The sequence below is a fragment of the Falco peregrinus genome, chromosome 11 (genome assembly GCF_023634155.1).
Source record: "Falco peregrinus isolate bFalPer1 chromosome 11, bFalPer1.pri, whole genome shotgun sequence".
In the NCBI taxonomy this organism is placed as follows: Eukaryota; Metazoa; Chordata; class Aves; order Falconiformes; family Falconidae; genus Falco; species Falco peregrinus.
In genome coordinates, this window is record NC_073731.1 from 18,257,494 (window position 1) to 18,283,186 (window position 25,693).

General features: G+C 35.5%; 1 protein-coding gene across 1 annotated transcript in view; it reads right to left on the reverse strand.

The window, feature by feature from the left end:
- CAMKMT (calmodulin-lysine N-methyltransferase) overlaps positions 1-25,693 on the reverse strand; it is a 221,484-nt gene that overhangs the window by 192,015 nt on the left and 3,776 nt on the right. The window contains exons 2-3 of the mRNA XM_055816135.1: positions 23,562-23,728; positions 14,032-14,096 (exon numbers count right to left, since the gene is read on the reverse strand). Coding sequence (XP_055672110.1) covers positions 14,032-14,096; positions 23,562-23,728 — 232 coding nt within the window. The remainder of the gene's footprint in view (positions 1-14,031; positions 14,097-23,561; positions 23,729-25,693) is intronic.

Here is a 25,693-nt window from a genome sequence, read left to right on the forward strand (position 1 = left end):
GGCTATAAATTCTTGCAGTGGAAAAAAACTCAAATGACTTAAAGATTAAGAGCAAACACTTGTAGCAGTATTTGCCACTGTCCTTCAGATTGTTAAATATGTATGAATGACATTTACAAAATCTAGAAATTATGAAATATATCTACAAATTATGAAATAAGTATCTACAAAATATGCAATATATGAATATGAAAGTAGTAATATATATTAACTGTATTACTTCAGTATTCTTTTTTGGAATGGTACTTTTTGAATTTCAAATTTGTTGTCTACTTCTATGCTACCCAACATTCAAATTCCCAATTTAAAAAAGAGGGGGAAGAGTAAAATTTGCTACTCATTTCTATGCTGAGTTTCAATTATCATGCCCCTTATTATTCAGCACTGAAAACATTTGAATAGTTACCAGATTCTCACCTCATTCAAATGAAAATAATTTGGGTGGGGTGGGGGTAATCAATTTTAGAGAGAAGACAATGTTTCTTACTCATTTGACAAGCCCTGCCGAAGACAATGAGATTCTTTTTATTACTAAGGCAAGTCAAATTTGACTTGTACTAAAAACAATAGAAAAAATATGACAGTAATTCAAAAGCTGACAATGCTTTCAAACATTTGGGGAAAGATGGCACATGCAGTTCTAGTTTCATCATCTTACAATATTTATGTCACCAGTAAGATCCTATTTCAGGCAAGGTCAAAGTAAACTGTCAGGTAAAAATAAAACCTTGCCAATATCTTACTGAAAAACAAAAAAACCTGTTAAAAATCCAAGTTTTCTTCTTCCATATATATAATGTGAATTTTTATATGTATTAATTATATGTGCATAATTATATATCTATACACACACCAAAAAAATAAAAACCCCAGGCCAATTAGACTCATTTACTTAATCACAGGGCAATCTCTTCTGAGCAGTACATGCATATTTCTCTTTTTGGATTAAGAAATTTTTGCAATTACAAATCAAATCCCTATATTTAAGTGTTCCGATTTGTAAAAGGATCTTAAAGGATATAACTGGACTCCTCATTTCCAGGATTCTGCCTATTTCTTTTTGACAGTTCACTCTCAACTATTACAACAGTTGTACAGAGCTCTTTAAATGTCAAACCTAGACAATTTCTGTTTATTCTTTTAAAAAAATGCAAAGAAACAATTCATATATGAAAACACAGAATTCTCATTACTTGTTCTTACTTATCAGCAGTTTCATCAGTTTCTAGATCAGCCCTGCAGAATTATCTGGCACAACATCTTCCCCTTCTGTTAGGCTGTCACTTACCCTAACAAACAGTAAAATGTTTGGCTGTGTACTTTAATACCAATATTGACCATATCATTTTCTGAAGAGCACATTAATAGAATTCTCAAAAGAAAACACTATAGTCAGTATGAGGAAATAGGCATTTAAAATAATGAGACTCACAACATATTTAAAGCACTTAGATTATCAATTTTTATTTGTCTGAAATCATCTATACTGTTGGGCTGTATGTGCTCTGCCAACAAAACTAAGTATTCAGAATTCTGTATTACATATATTGATTATCATAATTGGTTTTGCCTGCCAAAGGAAAGAATGAGGTATTATAACTTCTGGAGATTAACACAGAGACATGCAACTGGCTGCTACATTATGCAAACATGTACATCGTAAAGCATTGATCTGTTAGAACAAAGATTGCAATGAATGAACTCTCTGCCAAGTAGTTGATCTTGAATGTGTATTTAATACCACTCCCATAATTTAAGTTTCTTCAATGCTAGGTAAAAATGATGTTTCTAATTCTGGAACTGGAAAATTCAATGGGAGTGGGAAGGCTAAATACTTCTTTTTAACAGGTGATTTGAAAATAAGGAAAAGAATTCAACAGGAAGTTTATCTGAGCAAGCAGTTAGCAGGTATTATTTGGCATTATTTGCCAAACCTATATGACCATTTTATTCCTGTACACCTTTAAGCATTTTTTTGGTCCTACTATAAAGTAGCAATACTATAAAAGGCAGCTTAAAATCATTGGAGAATGTTGCCTTTTGCTATTACCACCATTTAAATGTAATTACTTTTCAGTCAAGGCTTACAAAGCTGTTCTCATTTTAATGCCCAACTTTTATACTAAGTAGAAAGTCTACTTCTTCATGAAAAAAGTCTGAAAATTCTTTAAGAGTATGCCTACATACAATGAAGGGTAATTAAATTGCTGTGTGCATTTGTTCCTAAATGTTCATAAATCCTTTAACTTGATAGCTGTATGTCAGAGTTTCTTTATAAAAACCAAAATAAACTATGTTTTACCAAATCTAAATTCAGATCAAGGAAGTGACAAACGTCTTACCACCAAAAAAAATATAATTTGAATACAAGCTTCGGCTCCTATCTTAGACCCATGGATTTTCAACATTTTCAAAGATTATTATTAAACTCAAACCAGATGCAACAAAACCAGTCCTTATTATTAATTTGCCCCTTCTGATCAGTTATTTTATATAAATAATATTTTGGTTTCAACACTTTCTCACAGATCTACATTTGAAAGCAATGCCTACTAATCTCAGCTGGAAAAGAGAGAAGCATTACAGTCCATAAATATCAATACTTCATTGCTGCTTATTAAATAACCGCACTAGTCTAATCAAAGCCATCTAAACAAAGAACACCCACACAAAATATTTTCTGAGACAATTATGATTAAAACATCCTCCCCTGTTACTTTAACCTAGGAAATAATGTTAGAATTGACTCAGATTCACCTGTCAGCAACCAAGCCTCTTCCATAGGACATGTGCAGCTCTACACCCTCTCCTCATAGGGAATTTATACTGGTTGGTTTTCAACAGAAAATATAACGCATGATTTTAAAAGCAGATCATGGTTGTGGACAAAATTATCAAATGAATTACTAATAGTAATAAAAAACCCCTCTGTTTACCTGACTAAGTTTATTTTTAGCAGTCTTTAACCATATAAACAAAAGGTAATATTTTCTACTTTGGGAATGTCCAATTAAATACTAAATAAATCTACAAATTGCTTTAAATTGCCACAATTTCAAAATGAGAACCAATATACAGCAAAAATAAGGACCCTGTATATAAGCTGTTTAGCCATATTATGTTTTATTATGAAGACATTCCAGTTAAATTATTTTAACCTGACAGAATTTATACCAGGGTGCTGATTCGTAAAATTGCTTAAGAGTGTACAGTATTTTAGCTGCGTGAATAGGTAAATTTCATGGAACTGGGTATGTGCTTACAGTGAGGCATGCATAAAGCTTCTGTTTTCAGCTTCTAAATTCATATCTACTGGCAGATCGCAGTGGGGTTTTTTTCTGACATACTGTCACAAGGGATTACCCAATACATTTATTAATATTGTTTCTTGTCTTACTGCCCAAAAGGAACTCCAGTAAGTGAGCACATAAAAGCTGTGAGCCCATTCCCTTTGCCAATTCAGGTGTGCTGGCCTCCCCTACTTTCATGAAACCACCTGGTGAGTGTTACAACCATTAGACTCATGTCTGAAACCAAATAAATTCTACATAAAATCTGCAGCTGCCACATGGGAGGTAAAAAAAAAGTAGTGATTCCTTCCATCCTTTTTGACAGACACGGTTGAAGCATCTAAATAAAGGAAATGATTTAAGACTCTGAATGTATCAGGTTAGGAACTGAAACTCCAGAGAGGGAGAGTTAATGACCCACAGATCTTGGAGTGCCACCTATGGTGAATTCCAGCCCATGCCACTACATGTGTAGACATGTCTCCTTATCTGAAAGAGGACTGAAATTTATTGTCATGGCATCTAGAGTTCAGTTCAGCAATGCCCAAGTCTCTTTTCTGACACAGCTCTAAGTCCTTCGCTTTAGATAACCCAAATGGATGGCATTTAAATTGAACACGCACTCCTGAAAATGCAGTACTGCACAATTTAACCAAGAGCCTACAATAAACCTACATGTGGGAGAAGTTAGAAGTCAGGTCTGCTAATGGCCCTCAGCATACCACACCATAAACTATCTTGGCTGTGTCTCCCATTTCTACCCCATGAACAGCTCTAACAAATCTAGAGGCTTATAAGACTTCCTACCTGTAAAATGGATCTCATATTTATTTCACAGATGTGATATGTACAGATTAGTTGATACAAAAGAAGTGCCTTTGGGAATACACTATGATAATTACCCTCTTCTGAGCTGATATAAACCACACATTTAAATAAGGCAACAAAACACTGCTTTAAAGTATTGGAATTGCCCTAAATATAAAGGGAAACCTAAAAAATTAAATTGGGGAAAAAAAATACCTAGACAGTGAAACATACATTCAGCCAGCACTAGCGCAGATGGAAAGTTAATTTAATTCACAAAGCACAGATGACAGTTCAACAATAAATATCAACAGACAAGGAGTTGGTGTTAAAAGGTATAACAGGCTCAAATTACTTTTTTTTTTAGTCCTGAATATGACCTGCAGAATTTCCTTTCTTAGATGCAAGAAGCACAAACTTATTTGAATACTTCCAAATTACCAAAAAAAGGCCCAAAAAACCCCCAAAAAAACAAACCACAAAAACCAACAAACCAACCCATTTTTACCCACTATTTTACATTTCATCACATTTACAGGATGTTGGAAGATGAGCAGTAGAGTACATCAGGGTAGAGGGTTATTACAATCCTATTCTAATTTTTGCTAGACTACCAAATGTGTCACAAAACCAGCACACATCTCAGCGTAGCTGGAGTTCTTCAGGACACCAAAGAACCACAAGACAAAACTACACATAGAAGCTTAGCATACATCTGTAGTACAAATGATTGAAACAATGGCTTTCAGGAAGTGAATGAAATTACAAGACAGAAAATCATCAGATGATTTTCAGTGCAGAAGACAATTATGCATTCTATAATTAAGTATAATGTTTCATTCAGTTCATCCTCTCCCTCATCTTCACATAATTAAAAACTCAAAACAGATTCATGTTTTTCATTCTTTTGTTCCATATTACATGATAAAGTATAACAATAAAAAATAAATTAGATTTTAATTAAAAAAACACTCACTAGAGCAACAAGGTAAGAGGCTTGCATATAGGGAAGAAACAGTACATGTCTGTATCAAAACTTCAGAAAGTGTTTTGACAGTTTCATGAGAAACAGTCTAAATAAAATTTGGTTAAGATAGGTGGAGAGCTGATCAAGAAAACTGACTCTGGATAATAATTCTCAATGTTTTACTGTAAAAGCAGGTGATGATATCAGGTGGAGTTTCCATAAATGCCTACACTGTATGGTGCTCTGTACAACGTTTTCATTGACCAATTAGATGATGGAAGTGATATGCTCATTAAATTAGTAATACATCAACTTAGGTAGTCCAGCATGTTGAAAGACAGGCTTCAAAGTACAAAAGCGATGAACTGGGAGAAGTCTGAAATTCAACAGGGACAAGTATGAGGTATCACACTTGGGTAAGAATAATCTGTTACACAAATACACATCAGGAATAACTGATCCCTTTTGAAGAGGACCTTATGGCAGGTCAAAAGCTAAACATGAGTCAAAGCCATGCTGTTGTAAGAAAGGCAAATGCAATATTGGGATTACAGGCTATAATACACAAAATCACCTGGTTTACTTAGCATTATAAAGGTCTCAATTGGACTACTGTGCCCCAGTTTTGACGAACAGTCTTCAGGAAAGATACAAACCAAATGTACAGAGTCTAAAGAAAAATCAGAACTATCAAAAAATGTAGCTTAGGAAAAAATGATAGAATTTAGCTTGCTTAACATAAGGATAAGAAGATACAGGCAAGGCCACGTGATGACTTAAAATACCTAAAAAACTATTAAAATTTTCATTTTTACCAATAAGCAAAACAATAATAAGTTTAAGCTTTAGTAAAAAAGACCACCATTAGATATGAGGAAGTATTTTTAACTATTAAGGAGAGTAGATGTGAAACCACCATCAACAGAACCAGTACATTCTGAATCTTTGTTTCATGAGCTAGTCACTCAAGTTTCTTGCAGGTGGGCTGCAGTCTTGGTTAAAAACCACAAGGCTAGGCCTCCAGTAATTAGCAGCACAAACATGCAATTTTACACATATTCCTCATACATTTCCCATTTACAAAACCACTTGTATAGAGGTCTCTTTTCATCCACCAGGTTTAAAAAAAATTAGTTCTTTAGATTTCTGGAATAATGCCTTGTCCCTTTCTTTCCACGTTATTGAAAATAATTTTGAATTTTTAAAAAAATACATAGGATTTTTTTGGCTGCACTGAGACTCAAAAAGGGTATTTAATTTGTCAAGCTAAGTACATGAACAATAGTTCTACATTGGATTTTCATTTGGTCACTGCTACGTAGATTAGTTTTCATCATATTTTTCAGTCAGAACCATCATAAGATAAAAAATTTCAAATGTATATATTATTCACCAAAGGTATCAAATTCTCATTTCTAGAAATACTTTACTTAAAATAGTTTCTTTTTGAATGCAACTCTGAATTGATGCTGAATTAAGTTGAAACCTTTCACCCCAACATTTTCAAAAGACGACATGACTTCACCCATTTGAACATGATTCTTTAAATTAAATACAGTGCAGCTTTTTAAAAGTTCTCTAAAAAGACACGAAACAAAAGCAAAACAAGGTGGAAGTTATGCATAACATTTCAGTTACTTTGTATGGAGAAAACAAAGGACAGGGACTGTCCTTGCTACCTCCACACTACAGCCACTGATGAAACTATTTTACAATATAAACAAATGCCCCATCTGATGTGTAAGTCAGATCCCATCAGCGACTTTGTGTGGTATTGAACAGAAGGTTCAAGGATATACCCCAAGCACAGAGTTTCTTGAGGATGTTTTGTACCTCATGCCTGTACTTCTGTGAAGATCAGCACTGAAAGCATGGCTAGAGCATGGCAAGTAAAGAAGCAGCTTGCCAAGTTCCTCCCAAACAACCTACTGCACATCGTGCTAAACGAAACTAATCTGAAACTATTTATTTCAATTATGCTCAAGTTTAAAATATTTTCAGAGAAAACTCTACAATGCATTAAAAGACTAAGCTTAATTAATAACACAGAACATCTTCAAGGGATGCTTACCATTGTTATCCTACCCCATCTCAATTAGATAAGTTATCTTAATCACCTTTCTAATGTAAAAGTAACACTCATGAAATTAATTAAAATAATTCATACTCTTCTTCTACCAATCTAATTTAAGGTGTTATACTCTATCTTCAAATTCTTTTAATTAATTTCAATCAAAAGATCCAACTTCTCATGACAATCTATTTAGAATACATGGAATACTTTCAAAAATGCTTCAGATTACAGAAGGTGAACACCAGTGCACAAAGTCAGACTAGCAGAGTAGCACAGTGAGAAACATACTTATGCCAACAATTTTCATGAAGATTAAGACAAATCTGACGCAAAAACCCCAGCTACAAAACACTTCTCAGCAATAAAGAAAAGTAACTACAGTTGCTCTAATCAATGTATTTTTACCAAAAGGCTCTCTCACTCGAATATCCAGGACAGAAGAACCAATTATTACAAAAACTTCAAACTGACCAAGGAAGAAAGAGGGTATTTAGAAGAGCTCAGCTGGGCTTCTTCACCTCCCACTTCTCTGAGCCGGTGCCATGTTTGAAAGTACAGGCACAGAGTCAGGTTACGTTGGAAGATGTAGCAGAAAAAAAATACTTTAAAGGAAACAGATCCCTGATTGCAATTATGATTATTCTTTTCACATACAGACTCCTGATAAACAAGATTTTAGTGAGTGGGGAAAGGCAGAAAATTGCAGTACAGTTCTTAAGACAAATCACTGATGTTCCATCAGAGAATAGTTTCATAAAAACAATTCTGATAGCAAGAGTAATTTAAAAGGTACCTGCTTCTCCCCATATACTTATTTCCTGCTCCATTCTGTAAGCTTTATGCCAGTTATGTCAATGTGACTGCTTGGGATGATGCTGTAAACTGAATCAGTGAAGTGAATTGGATGGGGGAGGGGAGGGAGGAAACAGCTGGTTTTTCTTAACCCTGATCATGGAATGTTTTATTTAAAAGGAAGCTGCATAGCGAATAGTAAATTGTAGGTATCATAAATACAATATTTCATTCAAAACAACATGTATCGTTGGTATCCAAACACTCTTCCAGTCAATTTATTTTTCATTAAAGACTTTCAAGAGGGTGTGAGGTTCTGACATGGTAAACAATTTCAAACTGCCACACCAGTAGAATGCGAGAAGGCTCAGAAGATGAGTGGCAGTTCCTTCAGGTGAGAATACCTACTGAAGCACAGAGAAGCAGGAAGCATATTCAAGACAGTATGTTTTTCACCACAGAAAACAAGACTTTTCCTCTAAAAAAAGAGGGGGGGGGGGGGAGGGCGGGGAAGCTTCCACAGCAACACCGGAAAAATGCAATCTGCTCCCCTGTGGATTCCGGGTAACATGACATCAAATACAGGAGCACCTCTGGTGCCATAAAGGATGCCATCCTATGCTTTTCCCTAGATAGCCTGATGGCATCTATCCTTCCAGGCATGATAAATCACTAGCTGCCACGATCTTTCCATAGAGGAGCTCAGATACCTTTGAGTCATGCCGTGAGAGCTCTGAAGGAACAAGCGGCTTCACTGAACACATGCTCATATACTACTACCAGGAAAGAAGACACCCCTCCCATTCTAGTTAGTTGAGAGGAAAGAAGAAAGAAGGAAAGTTTCTTCATTTTAAAGTAGATTTTGATTTTTTTTTCAATAAATAAAAACAAATTACACAATTACCAGTTTTAAATAAGCATAATTTTAAAATTAATACAACCTGAAAGTGAAAATTAAAAGGAGAAAATTAATTTATTTTTTCTTTTCCCCCTCGATATGCATTTCCAAAGAAAAAAAACCCCAACAAACCAATGTGGACTTGAAATTTAAGAAAAATCCTTCTCTCATGTTATTTTCTGAAAAATATTATATGAAGGGCAAAAATATTCTCCAATTTAGCTAGCTCATTTAATGGGGGTGGGGGTGGGGAACACATTTAAAAACAACCAAATTTTTCCAATATAGAACTCATTGCAGAGACTGCAATTTCTAAACATAAAATTGGCACCAACAAAAACAGTTCTAAAGATGGTGAGCAGGTGTTCTGTAACATGTTTTATGATTTTTTTCAGGAAACTATGAAACATTTTCCAGCAATAAAATGTTTGTTTTTTTAAAATCAAGAAAACAAGTGAATCTGCAATTCTACTTTTTCTGGATTTCACATAGATTACCTGTTTTCCTGTATGAACAGAGGCAACAGAATTTAAGGCTATCCTATTTCCATCTACCCCAAAATGAAAGCTCAGGTCTTTGCAGGATCTACTTGCCTACAAGAGCAACACCTTTGGAATATGTGCCTGGGTAGCTCTGTACCTGTAGCACCCTCTGCTGCTTTTTTAGTTCTAGAACATGTAATTGCACACTCAACCAAATAGAAAATAGATGTATTGAACATGTTGTTTCTTGAATTTTTTTTAATTTATTTTTTATTTTATTTTATTAACTAATGCTATGTGCAGTTTACAAAGAATTTTTTTTTTTTTAAACATATAGTATATTTGCAATTTTATACTACTTGAGTACTCTGGAATATCTTGTTTCTGTGTTAACATCAGGTAGATACTAAATGAAAATCCCAAAACATGCTGTATTTCACTGCTTAAAATTCTCCTTTGCAGACACTGTAGCTTGCTTAGGCTGGTAGCAATTAGTAAAGAGGTTTATATTTTGGCCCTTGATCATTTAATTTAATTTAAATGTATACAGAATTTGAAATAATTACTGCAGGGATATAATTAGACAAGTATTCCAGTCACAACTGCTTTCTCCTGCTAGGAAAGGCAGGGGAAGGTGATACTCTCAAAAGCTCGTTCATGCAGAGTTTTCCTTGCTTTTTGGACAGTGTATTATGGAAGATACTTTTCTTCTGCAAGGATAAGCATGGCATGTGGCTCCTGGAGCCAGATGATGCTGTCCCACAATGCCACCACTGAACCTTCTGCCAGGGATCCACCAGTTCTTTTAAAGGACTACCTTAGGACTAGAAATGGTCTCAGAATGTACCATCTTTTTAACAGATGGCATACTGTTGTCTTAAACAGACGGATCTTTTTCTACATTCCGGTCCTCTTTTCCCCACCTCCTGTTTATGCACAGAGCTAAAGCTGAATGAAGTGTATTTAGCATTGCATCCTGTCTGTGTGGAGAATTCATTTAGAGTTCTCACATGGAAACTGCTCTCTCACAAAGGATGAGCAGAAGAGAAAATATTTTCATGTTTTTCTGGGAAAATGAAAACCAATTGAAATTTGTACTGTGAATTTTCATTCACAGTACCAATCCTACAATGAAAATGCATCTTCAGAAATCTTTTTGAAAAAGATAGAATACAAGTGTAAGTACCAAGTTTGAACAAGACACTGTGCAGAGGCAATTTTCAGAGATAACACTGCAATATGCCACTTACAGCTACTGCAGTTGGCTCCACTTTTGTCCTGAAGTCTTAATGGTATAAGGCAGCACTTTTGGAAGCAGTCACAAGTATTCCTCAAAAGCTGCTTATTGATATTTTATATAATGCTGCCAGCTAGTGGCACATCTTGAACTGAGTTGATATCTACTGGGAGTGTAGAGGAGGTAGCATTAACTAGTCTGCCCCACCACTCCTTCTTTTGATGGTATACGGTGATGTGGCTGCTAAAGGTCATAAGCAGAAGGATCAAAAAGTGAAACAAAAAGACCACAGAAAAGCTCCCTGAAAAACCTTAACACAAGGTACTTAGGAACATTACTAGAAGAAACAAAAAAACTCCCCCCAAACCACACGAACAATGTTACTTGAAACAAATTATTATGTTTAAAAAGGATGTAATAGGTAACATTTCATTTTTACAAAATTTGTTTAGTACACAGTTATTTCATAATCTAATAATCCCTAGCAAAACGTTAATCTTTCTGATATATACTCAGTATGCCAGCCAAAACAAACACACAATAGTAAAATATTTAACTGTTTTCCAGTAAATCAGTCCAAATTGTTTAAGTGAAGTTTAGTGCCCAGTAAATAAATTCTGACTATGCAGTGTGTCCTAAAAGAACACTAAATCAATTCTATAATTATTCAGTGGCTCCTACACAGAGCATGCTACTGTAGATGAGACTGGTAACACGTTCAGCACTGGTTAGCTCCGTTATTGTTAGGTGTTGGAAGAAATAATCCAATACTGTTAAAGATAATTTTAGAAATGTTTGGGTTTGGTTTTTGTTTTTAGGGGAAATTATCATTTGATAATACAAATTTCTTAAAGAGCACCATAGCAATTTTAAAATATAGTTGACCTAATTTTTTTAATACTACAACTGTAGTTATGTTTGGGTGTAAAAGGAGGCAGGATTACTACCCATCATTTCCACTATGGGTTAACACAAAGAGAGCCAAGAAATACACAGAAAAAAGTCAAAGAAAGAGCCAGTTCAAATCAAGAGATAACAGGAGTGCACATAAATTCAGTCAGGTATGATACAAATAGAGCAGCAACGTGTGACTGGGGGAACTTTACTATGATGGGGTGACACATAGCTACTACGGCTTGGACACCAGGAACATTTACTTCATACAGATGATAGCAAAAAAGTATGATTATTACACTCTAAGCCAGTAGGACATGCTGCCAGAAGATAACTATTTTACAATTACCCTAACAGAGTGTAATCTAGAGTGCTTAATAAAATGGGCATATATCAGTAATATGTACACCAATACAGACAGACATTTACAGACACAGACATTTAAAAATGGAGAGGCAGCGAATCTGGAAATGACTTGGCAAACACTGTACAGAATAGCACAGCATGAACCCTCAAAGCAATATTGAACACAAAAAGTCAACTGTGAATCTTTGTATATACAGAGAAACAGTAAAAAGATTTACAAATGTCATATTACTTCTGTGTTAGCACTGGCATTGTGCCTATTAGAGCATGCCTCGTTCTACCATCTGCAATCAATAAAAAGCTGAAATACTGAAAAAAGTTAACATAAGAGCTGAAAGCACATCTGTAAAAAGGAAAACATTTGAAAACTTTTAGCAGAGTAAATTATTTGTGTTAACAAGGAAATGTGTGTAGACTGATCACAATCTAAGTACTCACACAAAGAACAAAGATTAAGAAATTACGTTACCATGTAAGGTACACTGTCTTGATCTGCTATGTGAAGCACTTTTAGACACACACGCACAAAGTATTTTCTCTGCTGTTCCAAATAACGAAGATGTTATCTAATGAACTAGTATAGCAGTATTTTTTCTGGATGCAAAACTCCAGTTTGGATTTTTTTTCCTAACTTTTTTCCTTATTGAGAACAGTTTATAAGAACAAAGTAACTTGTTATAAAAGTCCCTCTTGCTTCCTATTCTGAGAATCTACAACATCAAATCTCTCTAAATGCCTCCTGTAATTTAAGCAAAGCATTTTCTTCAAGATCCTAAATGTCTTAAATCTGGTTTTATCCTCCAGCTTGTGATGCCTACATCTGTAGCTGTCAACCATAATTACAAATGTGAATTTTCTTTCTCAGCCTTATTATTATTACCTTGGATATTCATACATCCTCTAGATATAATTTTCATTCAGAGATCAGAGAACATATTTCTCTTTGTCAACAGTTAAAGAATATATCCTGAAGCAGTTGTGGGGTCCTGATACAAAATACCTTCCATGTTCAGAACTGAAGGAAAGCTAGCAAATTTTAAAAAAGAGGGCACATAGTTTATAACACTTTTTTTCCTTTTGAAAGAGAAAGTTTGTTAAATAGATTGACCTTTTTGCTAATGAAAAGTCAATGTTTACTGAAACATAGCTTTGGAATAATAAGACTGGAGTTTTGAGATGAAACACATATCAGAACAGTTTCTACATCATTGCTTTGATAAGGAGGAAGAGATATGTGATTTCTTGAACATTTGACAAATTTACAAAGACACCCCCAAACTTATTCTATCAGTTTGCTTGTTTGAAAACAAGCCAGACTGAAAAATAAGGCACAATAATCAAATAACTATACGTATATCTGTATCTGTAGATGTTAATTATATAATACTAATCACTACATCAAAAAGATTTAAATATTTTTGCTCAGCTTCCTTTCCATGATCTAACACAATTTTATAATTCAAGTCCATTAATAGCATAGATAATTTTATTAATAAGTATACTGAAGCAGAGCCATAGTGTGTCAGACATTGAAGGTCCACTTATGGCTGGCTCATCTTGTCTCAGGTTATGTGGCCAGTAACTGATGCTCAGAAAAGTGTGAAAGATCAGGGCAAACACATCATCCTACTGTCCCATCAATTCTCCTAACATCCAGCATGTCCTAAGCAGTAAGCGACATCTTTATATTTAATAGCCATAGCGACTTTTTCTTGCACAATTTTTTCCCCTTTGCTCTTTGAATTCATGTCATGTTCTAGGATCCAAAACACTATGTGGGGAGGAATTTCACAATTTGACTGTGTTTTTCTTTTGTTTTTCTCTGGTTTAAGTTTGCCCTCTCCAAGCCAGAAGTATCATCATTTGTTTCCTGTGTTCTTGCACTGTTGTTCCTCAGCCACTGCTGGCCACTGGCCAGCAAATCAATGGCCTAAACTAATTTTTTGTCCAACCCAGTTCAGCTGCTCTAATGTTCCTGCTGCAGTCACAGAACCAAAAATAACCTGCACTGGGACGTCTTCAGGGTTTATCCATACAAACAACTGTGCTACATGAAACAGTGCAACACATAAAATGCTATGGTAGGTAGGTCTGTATCTCTGACCACAATGATGGTGTTTCTCAGCTAAATGAAATGGTTACTGGAGGCTCAAACAGCAATATTTTATACTGATACAATTAAGACTTCTATCAATATAGTACTGTACTTAAATTAATGACTTACAGACATTCCCCGTGTTGTCAAAACTTGTAAGAACATCTTTAACATTTAAGACTCCAGTGTGAAATCTGGAACAAAACATAAATAGTGACTTTACCAACATATAAACAATAAAAAAACCCCCAAACCCACCTTGCCTCTTCAGAAAAGAGGTTCACTGCATGCCTTCACTTCTCACAAACCCCTTTCACAAAGTAGCCAACAGGCACTACAGTAGCCACCAGGGGGAAAACAAGGGGACAATCACTAGCTTTCAAAGTTCCATCACTGAAAACCAGGAACATGTTTCTCAGAAACTAATACTTTAATCAAAACAAAAACATTTCCAAAATGCATCAATTTTTGTTTAGTTGTGGGAGTCACATGTAGGAAAGCAAGAATTTTGCTGAAGCAATTTCTTTGAAGAGGAAAAAACAGAGGACTGTTTGAACAGCAGCTGTACACACATTCCTATTCTCTCCCACAAAATCAAGAACACTTCATTTAATTAATGTGAACAATGAAACTGATTAATGTGTTCAGTGAACTGCATTTTCTTTGGTTTTACATTTGCATAACCCAAGTGAAATAAACATTCAAAACTGGGGATAATAAATTAATTAACTGAATTTCACATACCAACTGCAAATTTTAGAACACAACGAGCAAAACACTGACAGCAGCAGAAAGAACATGCACCAAAATTGAATAAAAATTTTCCCAAGAAGCTTCCTCTAAATGCTATAAATGTCAGGCTAGCTGGATTCACACACACAAAAAAACAACTAAAAGTTTTTTAATTATTCCAAGCTAATTTAGGCCCAAAATGAACAAAATAAAAAAATATCTTACACTTTACAACAATCAGATCACGTAGCTGTTTCACAAATATATTTTAAAATCTAAAAATAATTCAGCAAGGCAGTAAAATACAAAAATACAGTATTTTAATAATGTTTCAAATATAGCATCTAAGGCTGTTTAGAAACATGCTAATTTGAATCACTGAAAAGATGGATGAAACCCAACAATTTTAGCATCTACAGAATTAGTTCTCTTTCTCTCAGCTTTTCTTTCCTGAAGGAAGGCTGTTGTAAGAATGAAAGAAAAAAAAAATCAACCTTTTTGCAAATATGTAATTGTATATTTATAGTTTAAAAAAACGCTATTTATAGCTTCTGATAAGCATAAGCATTAAACAAACATTTACATGTTAAATTTCAAGAAACACCAAATAGCAACTAGACTAATTGTTACAAAAAAATGAAAATCAAATGGAAACCAAGTTAACAAATTGAAATAAGCTCATAAACAAGTGCAATAAAACATATGAAAGATGTTACAAAAGATTCAACTGGACATTACAGCTCTTCTTCCAGCTACTTAAAAACAAACCAAGAATACACCCCTTAGGTGCAGTGGAAGCCTACAAGATTTCTGATGGATCGTGTGGTCTTAAAATGCATTTTTTTCTTCTTTTTTTGACAAGTTTGTTTTCAATCAGATTGGACAACTGATGCAAAACAGTTAATTCAAAGGAAGTGACAAGAAAGCGGATAGGATCAGTAGTTCTGCCAACCACAGAGCTGCCCTTTAAACTGTCCCCTGCTGACTCCTCAGCATCCTACAAACTCCATAACTGCATGTGTCTGACACAGTTAGGGTCTCTCAGACAGCTGTGAATGTCTCATCTCCAAATGAATGTAAGATGGGGGAGAGGGGGCAGGGAGATGCTGAGAAAGTACAGAAATATTTTAATCTCGGTTGGCATGTAGATTAGTCCTCGAATAACATGGTTTGGTTTGGTGTCCCCCCCACCTCAATTTCTTTATGTATATAGTCCATATATATATAAAGGAGATTTATCATGCAAGCCTTCAAGCGAAGCAAACAAAGGTGAGGATGAACAATTTAGCAATCCAGTACCTGTAGTTCAACAGAATGCTATGAAGAAAGAAAACCAGAAGTGTAGTGCCCTGGTCTAGAGAAGAATACAATCTATATACTTCAGGGTCAAAAGGTAGACAAAGGCAAAAGAAAGAAATTATACAACCATAGCACTGGCCTTAAAATTATCACTAAACCAAATTTCAGGCTGTTTCTAAAATAATGGTTTGCAATTGGAGGTGAGAAGTGGACACCTCCGAGCCTGAAGGATAAGCTAAGATGCCACAACAGATAGATGCCACACACTTACTGGTTTTAAGGTTGTCCTGAAATTTTGGTGATGTTTTGTTTAACATAACAAATGTTCTTAATCTACATTATTATTTTTGGTACGCTCAGTTTTCATTAAGGATCCTCTGCTTATAAAACATTCTTTTCCATAACTAAAATCAACACACACAAATTTCTAAACATATTCTTACATGTATTTAGTGGCTGAAAGCCTGTGGCATCCAAGTACAAACAACAGCACACCCCAACATTTACTCTCTTGGCCACTGGAGGCATTTTGCACTAACCCCCTTTTCTGGCTGCCTGAGACATTCAGGGTTTCTTCTCTAACTATCTTAATCTCTTTCTTGCCTTAACAAATATTCATGGCAAGCACAGACATAAGCCATAATTTAATGATGAGAAGTATCCAACTCTCCTGTAAGGGACCTCCCCTTCTCCTCAGTCTTCCAGGTGCCCGCTCCACACTCATCATGAAACAGGGCAGGGTCTAAATTTAACAGCTGCTTTCTTTAGTCTGATCAGCTTATGAAATCATCACTAAACAAAAGCAGAGAGCAAGGTCAACCTCCTAGAATGAGAGGAGTAGCCATTATCTGAACAGTGATGTGGATAGCAAATCCACTCTCATTTCCTCCAAAAAAATCACATCTCAGGTCTTAACTATATTATCATTATGGACTATTTTAAGACTACTCCACATTTGTAACAGTGAATGTTCTAAAGTCAATTAGCATGATGGGAAAATACCTCTTCCCACTGATAAAGCTTTTTCTCCCAACACCAGACTAAAGAAGAGGCATTTAAATTCCACTGGTAACTACTTAACAGTTAGGGAACCCAAACAGTGCAGAATTGAGCATAACTTCCATTGCAGACAAGTTTTAGGGCTGAGGAGAACAATGTGCCAACAGTTGATCTGCTTGTGAAAGGGAGAGCTCAGGGCAACACACTTCCAAGCAGCAACAGCCATGCTTCTCCATTTGGAGGACTGTATTTGTACAAATGCAGCAATAGCTGCTCTCCAACTCTTTTTCCATCACAGACCTGATCTGCAGACTAAAAGTTACACACACTTGTAAATACAGGTATTCTCTAACCCAAATTCTGTTGTAAGTATCATCCTACTCAGTCCTGCACCTAAAACCCACAGCTTCTAGTTTGGGATCCACTGCTCTGCATACACCTGCCCAGCAGCTGCTTCTCCATTACCAAGCCCAGAGAAAACTGCCCATGCATGTCACACCTTCTTCTATGAATGCCTGTCATAATCACAGCCTTCCACAGTATATCTTTCAAACTCCCCGAGTTTTAAGTGTCATGCAGTCTGAATTATGAAAGTCAAGGAAAGGAATCACAGAAGCTTGTGGTTAAATCCTAACTCCAAAATTCCCATAAATTTCCATAGGCATCTCAAGATACAGAAAAGCAGTAGTATTTAGTGCTTTGGAACATGTCATGCATGCTGTACAGTTCTAAGAACTTCAAAGAAGTTCAAAGCTGTGATTGTGGAGATCAGCAAAGTACTGCAAACACACATGGGTAAGCATCATGAAATAAGTGAATTTCAGACCAGCACGGTTAATCTGATCTACAGTGTTCTTACAATAAGTCTTCAAGGTACAATACGCAGTTATTTCTGTGGCTGAGGTAGTGAGTTATAGAAGACAAACCTATGAATGATAAACTAATTTAACTCATGTTTCTCCTGATACAAAGCAAAGCAAAATTCCTTGCTCTGGACTATGAATAAATCAACTTTGGCTGTATAAAGTGTCAGAGAAAGAGAGGAGAGATCTTTGAAATATATATTTATGTTCCTTCCTCTCCAATTCAGGCAACACAAATGGCAGACTTTCACATGTATTTATAAATAGCTACAGACAGTAGAATTATAATAATCTTTCAGTAGCTCCCTATTAACGTATGCTTTTCATCAACCATAATGAAACAGATCTAAGTCCCTTCTTTTATATTACTCTTCAACTGAATGAAGAAAAATATTACAAATAACTAAATACATATACTAAACTCAAAAATTCTACAAAAATTAAGGTAGACCACATTTCCATATAATACTCAAAAGAAAAAACCCAACAACCCACAACACATCACCATACATTATTAAGATGGATACAAAATAAAACTACAATATTTGTGGAGAAAATGAAAAACAGGATAAGGGTAAAAAAGTTACTGCTAAGGGTACTTTACAAAAAGGCTTAGTGAGTGTCACCATCAAATGTTATTGTGGCCCAGAAAGAATCTCAGTTATCTGCAAACTTCATTGTTATCAGATGCTTTTTCTGGGCCAGAGTATAGCAAAATAAGAGAACTCCAGTTTCATGCCTGTTCATGATCACAGCTTAATTTGGTAAGAAATCAAAACAATGACAGCTTTGACTACAAATTCTTTTTACAAATACACTTCTTGGGCAATATGATGAAACAGTCATAGCTTGATTGGTGAACTAAAGAAATAAGTTGCCAAACCACATTTCACCTATTTCCCCCTTCTGTGTCCAAGCCTTTATGCTGCTAAATCCACATACTGTCTCTTAGCACACAATAAAGAGAACATCCACATAAATTATCCATAAGGGGTAGGCAAAATTCTTTAAAATCTGCTTCCCTTCATTTTTCTGTCTATCCCTAAAATAAAAATCCCTAAAAACTTCAAAATGTTATTAGCAGAAATATTCTATAGCAATAGCCAATGGAATTCACTTCTAAACCACCTTCTAATATACTACTTGCCACAGACAAATGACACGCTTCTCATTTCTAAACCAAAGGTCTAGAACCAACCAGTAATTTCTTTCATATTTTCATCTAAAGGTTCATTCACATTCAGAACAAAGGCATGACATCTTGCAGAGAACACTTAACACTCCTTACAAAGATTTAACCCTTCCCATAAGCTGCTGACATCGTTCTTTTCAGTTCTGCATTTCAGTATTTGAAACATCAAAAGACTGATCAACAGCAAATATTTTACCACAGAAATAACTTATTTCTTCTCTAATTGCTTAAAATGAGCCTACAATTTTAAAGTAAATCCATATCCTGAAATAGAAAATCTGAAGATATTGATTGCTCCTTTTTTAACTCTAATAAAAGAATAATTTTCCTGTCTAAAAGACAGATGCCATCTCCACAGTGAGACACAGCATCTTTATGATCTATAATCACTTCATTGCTAAAACTATTCACACAAAATTTGAAAGCACATTTCTGACTAAAAATAGAAGGATTTAGAAATGCAGTATTAAATAGGAATTTTAAAATACTCTATATATCTTCCTATCACCAAGAAAACACATACTTAGTGCATGCGTATTTTTTTAACAGCAAAGTTAAACACCCCCAAAGTTAAAAAGAACTTGAACAAGGCTAACTAATAAACATGGAAGTTTTATGAATAAAATCATATTTTTAATGGAGAGAAGACCCAGAAGGCCAGATGATATCTGTAATGAAAGATACCTTTTTACACTTCAAGCTTGCAAGAAATTTAACTAAAAATGAGGTTTCTGTTTTTCACCTGTAGACTAGATTACTTCAGTTTCCTGTATCCAAATCTGAATGTGAAAACTGCAGCAAGATTCTAGTCTGGATGGAACATGTCTCCATTCTCCATGTTAGACTGCCCTAGATATTCAGCCTGATTCACAGACTGACTTCCTGTCAATGCAGGGAATTATTTTTTAATTAACATTAATTACAAAGAAGACTAGAGAGCAAATTCATATATGTAGCCACACAATTCATATCATCAAGACAAGGATATATGTGTAGAAGCCTCAAATATGGTACAAATCCAAATGAGACTAGACTAATCAAACTAAATTCTAGATTATAACACAGGAAATTTCATTTTGACACAGCTTTCACTGCTAACAAAAGTCACACTCATCAAACACTCCTTTTCATACCCGAGAGCTACTATGAACCACCTTAGTACCTGTAGAACTTCAAGAGACCAGCTTCTACCATGTATTGTGAATCTACATTTCATTAAGCACACTAGAGATCACTGTTTAACCAGAAGAGTTCCGGGGATTTTTAAAGTGAGTCAATGATCTTGTCACTTTAAGGATCTAGTCAAAATGACGCATAAAACCTGCTTAAATTTTTCAAGCAAAAATTGCTTTATATTGGTGCTTCTGGCTTCCTGCTTTGGAAGATTTAAGACTGATTCTAAAAATAAACTAGTGACAGAAAACCATGGTGTAAACTCTTCTTTCTCAAATGTGAATCCAATCTGAATTTGGTTAGAGAAATAGCAGCTTACTAAAACAAGCTGCACTGAGAAGTTCAAAAAAGCATGCATGCACCTGACTGGTTGTTTCCTACCAAAGCTCCTATTTGCCTAACAAACTGGTCCCCAAGTCCCTGTAGAGCAGTGATTCCAGCTAGGTCATAGCATATCTGAATATACAATTTGATCAGTTTTGATAGCCCTTGAACTGATATAGCTTGACCTTTATACTCTTTGCCAAAAGCTACTAACAACCTTATGAACTTTCTTAAGCATTTAGTCTTGTCAAGGTATTAGCTGACAACCTTTTTAACATCCAACATATGCAATGAGCTTTCCCAAGAAGATGTTAATGCATAAGGAAAATATATGTAGATGAAAATTCAAAACCACTTTTGTCAAGATTTTAGAGGGGCCATAGGAACATTATTTTTTCCTGACGAAAAGGCATATAAAAGGCTCTCCTACTCAAGAACACTGTGCTGGGTTTACCTGACTGATGTTCTTGTTCTTGTTAACAAGATGCCAATAATATGTTCTTGTTATCTTATTAAAATTGTTTTTATTTATGAAAATTATTGTAATTAATATGTTGCCAACGGGAGGAGAAAAGTGAAGGGAAGACTGTCAGACATTGAGAGGATCCTTAAGTTTCCACAACATGATCAAGTTCTCAAAGATCTAGGAACATGTACTCCAAGATTTCTTAACTTCTGGATAAGCATGTTTCAGCAAGGAAAACTCTTGTTCTGTTATGCATATGAAACTGTTAGGTTTACCCCCTTAAATTACTGCTTCTTCAAAAACAGGGAAGAAAGTTTATTTAATATGACTCAAGGTAAAGCAGATTTTGTTGCAGGTATTTATACTTTGTTCCTCGCAAAATACACGGTGAGCATTTTCTCCCTCCCTTCTTCACCATCCACAGTATTCTGAAATAGTATGTATATGCTATCTATTGCCACTGCTTCAGTATAGAGAGAACACATTTTAATACAGGATTATTAGAAGTGAGTTCTGATTATTACTCCTAAACCAATCAGTGATTGTCATTTTTATAGATCACTGAATATCTTCTGGAAAGGTACAAAATACAGGGAAAAAATAAAAATCCCCACCAGGAGACAATGTCCCTATTCTCCTCAACAGTTTTTGAAACCCACTCTGAGCCTGCTCTAGCACAGCAACTGTGCACTTCCATTGGCCAAGCTCAGAGGAACGTAATAAAATCATGCAAAACCAAACATGCTTCTTTACAGCCTACAGTTTGCGCTATGTCCTAATATCAATGAAGCTACTATTAGCCAAATGAACAATACCAAATAAAATGACATGGGAAGTGATGGAAACAGAAGTACACAAACATCACATGTCAGAGCAAGATCAGCCTGACATTCCCTTGGCTTTTGTGTGCCAGCATAGGGGAACCCCAGCTCATCTCCTACCTTGAAACTCCTGTAACTAGTAAAACAAGTAAGTGACACTGAGTGTTGCAAACCATGATGGTGAACTAAGGAGACTGAACGAAGTAGTTCAGGACCGCAGTGTAAAGGATTGCAGACTTCCTCAGCCTAAATTCTACCTGAATACCTTACATTTTCTATTACCAGTGTGCCTCTGAAGACCTAAAACCAAGGAACAGAGACACTGCACAAAGAGATTAAGTAGGTTGTGGGCATCTGGATGAATCCATAGCATTCCCCAGCAGTTCACAGGAAAAGTCCGTATGCAGAAAAAAGACTGTACCTAATCCTATTATAAATGGGCAGCATTTTCCATTGGAATTTTTCTTTTGCAGCCTTTTAGCACCAGTAAGTGTAAGTTTAGAAAATGGCAAATTAAAGCTTTGTAGAGTACTAAACAATTTCGTATTTGACTTTATACCCAGATGCAAATTTAAGTCAACCTGCATGTAGTGTTATGGGGCTAGGTTTTGTTTTGGTTTGGTTTATAACCTTGCAAAAATGTCACAATTAATGATGGTTACTTGTTTGTGTTAGAACTTAGTTTCTAAGACTGACTTTGATTTAAAGGTCCCAGTTAAATAAAAATGCATTTTACAGTTTCAGAGACAGCCTCTTCACAATATCCTACACTGTTCACAAAACGCAAAATCCTACATGCTCAGCAGGGCTAATTAGAGGCTGCAAAACAACTATCAGTTCAGGGATGCTCAAGTTACTGTCCCAATACTTGTTGAAGCAAAACAAAGTTACAGATACCTACAAAACTGAACAAGGCAAAGGAGACCAAAGCAGGAGGGGGTGGAGGGGGTGGAGGGGGTGGAGGGGGTGGAGGGGGTGGAGGGGGTGGAGGGGGTGGAGGGGGTGGAGGGGGTGGAGGGGGTGGAGGACACACAAAAAAACACCCACAAAAATCCACACAGTAATGAATGGGAGCTTTAAACATTTCTGTTTCGCTAATGCCACTGAGAATTCATTAACACTCCTTCAGAGGGTTTTTGACGGATTTTCAGGTTTTGGGGAGGTTTTGGTTTTGTGTGGTTTTTGTTTGGTCTTTTGTTTGTTGGTTTTATTTAAATGCAAGTGTCTTCATTTGCTTTACCTGCTTTAATATAAAACAGATTTCTTCACTAGGTATAAATCATTTCAGTAGGAAGAGGAAGTTTTTTATCCTTTTGTTTTGTAAATTGGCTTTCAAATTATCATTGAGTTTTAAAAAAAATATTAAGAAGAAAACTGAACAAAATATTGATCACTACCAAAAAGCTTCTAGAACTTTATGAATAACATCATGTCATTAATTTTTTTATTAAGTCTATAAGTAAATGTGTTCAGTTTTTTTACATCCTATTTATATCTGGGGGATGTCAAAAAAGAAAGGTATTAGAAATATAAAATAAATGCTCATATTTGCATTGTTACAGGTACAATCATCAGTATTTTCATTCAAGCTCTGCCACTTCAGTGAAATATACTGACACACACACCCCCGACATGCTGCTTACTGTAACAAACAACTAAAAATAACATCTAACAGTTTATTTGTAAATTATGCCCTAGTTATACAAAACACTGGAAGAATGACTAATGAGTTTGATATTTGAGGCTTGTACAAGATCTTAGGAAGTACTTAAAACTTAAATAATGGTTACCTTAAGGTCACACTATACTCAGGATAAAAGATGCTTTTATACTGAACCCAGGTCCCAGTTTCCTCTTCTGTATTCTGGTCTTCTATTGAAAAGAGATTGAACGATGTGAACCTTCTTACAGATACTTGTTGGAGATGCACATCTTTCAAGTGTTTTTTCTTCAGAACCTTTGAAATGAAGAACAAATTAAACATTAAGAATAAAACTTTCAAGAAAGAACAAACACAGGCTTATTTAACTAAAGAGGCCAGTCTGGAATGAACCATAATAGCTATGCTATCAGCTCATAGTTATAAATAACTAGTCCAAGTATGTCAAAGCCTGACAAAAATAACAGTGGTATCGATGATAGGGGTCAAGAGAATGGGTTATCAATTTATGTCTCAATAACTGTAAAGCAAATGTACTGTGTTCAGAAGTACACAAAGTTGCTTTTTTAACCCTTGCTCCAGCAAACCCACACCAGAATTAGATGCAAGTCGGGTTCTCCCCTATCCTCCCATCATCATCACCATGAAAGTTTCACAGACCAAGCAGTGCCCTCACCAAGCAATTTCTGTGCCACCCATTGTCTCTATAGATATATATATTAAAAAAAAAAAAAAAAAAAAGCACAAGCGTATCTTCTGTAGAATGTAAATGACTAACTCAAAATATTATCTTCAGGTGCCTGAGTGATATGTGTTTGCCAGTTAGGCTACTTCCTAGCCTAGAAGTCTACTGCTGCACACTTGCAGAATTGCTGCCAAACTTGTTTGAGTTGAGAAACTTGCTACCAGTCCCAGGGCTCTGATTTTCAGATGTCACAACTGCATATTCCCCTACCAGGCTCCCATAAGGGGACTGATGCATTAAGCCAGCCTTTACGTGAGCCCCAAAACATAAAGAGAACCAAGTTCAGTGCTAAGAGACTAAAGAATTCAAGGCAGTGGCAGAGTCAGAATGTGGCTGATTGCATTTTTTTAAATTATTAACACACTTATTCTAGAAAGTAAAAACATGGATGCTCTGTCCTGCATAGTCTGTTGCACTCAGCCATCTTTAGCGCTCCTCCATACTGGAAAACCTGGCACCCAGCCTGTTTGAGCTGTATCATTGCACAGAAGACAACTAGCATTTCTCTGCCAGACAAAAAGATTTATTCTTTAGGTCAACAATGTGGATGGAAAGATGTCCTTGGTTTAACTTCTTTCTCCTAACATTGGACAGAATACATAAATAATTTCCATTGCATTTTTAAAATTAAGGTCCACATGCAGTCCAAAGTGATGAAAAAAAAAAAAAAAAAAAGAACAGAAAATAAACTCATGGCTATAAATTGGGTGAGCTAAAAGGAATAGCTCCATTGAGTAGGATGGTGCTACAATTTAAAGGTTTTTGCCAACTAAAGATAAATCTGAAGTAAAATGAGAAATAGCTCTCCAGAATTATGAAACCTGAACCAGAAACTTTGCATACAGGATGCATACAACAAAATAGCAGGTCAGTGATTTCTTTGCTGCACCCAACCTTTGTCAACATGCTTTAACTGGAAATGCATTCACATTCAGCAGCCTTACAGTTTGGTGCCACGTCCTATTATTTTGCAGGATACTTGGAAATATTACATATGTGAGCAAAGCAATTGTATTCGCCATGCTGCTACAGTTTCTAACAGCAGGTCTGATGCATCAGGCTTGCTGCTTTTGGATCTGTTTCCATCAGCAGGTCTCAGCATACAAAAGGCCGAGGCACTTTCATCAAAGTATTAAAAATGTCTCTGTGCTGTCCACTATTTCTTCTACTTCCATAACACATGAGAAATATATACACATGAAGAAAATCACAAAAACATCAAAACAGGAGAACTAAATTAAAAAACTAGCAGAATTAAGATCTTCATGTAATAGTGGCATGCCTGGAAACAGAATGGACCATCTTGAAAACTAAAGAAAACCATAAAGACCCAATTTTCAGACATTTGTGTTTGTTTGGGGGCTTTTTAAGGGAAAGGCAAGCTACTACTAACAGGGGGGGGGAAAAAATCCAGCAGTGACAATAGTTTTCTGTCCTACAGAGACGTCTTCTAGCCACTCTGAAAAATTAATTCTCTAGGTTAGCAGAAAATCTCATGAGCATTTGAGTGCTCAAAA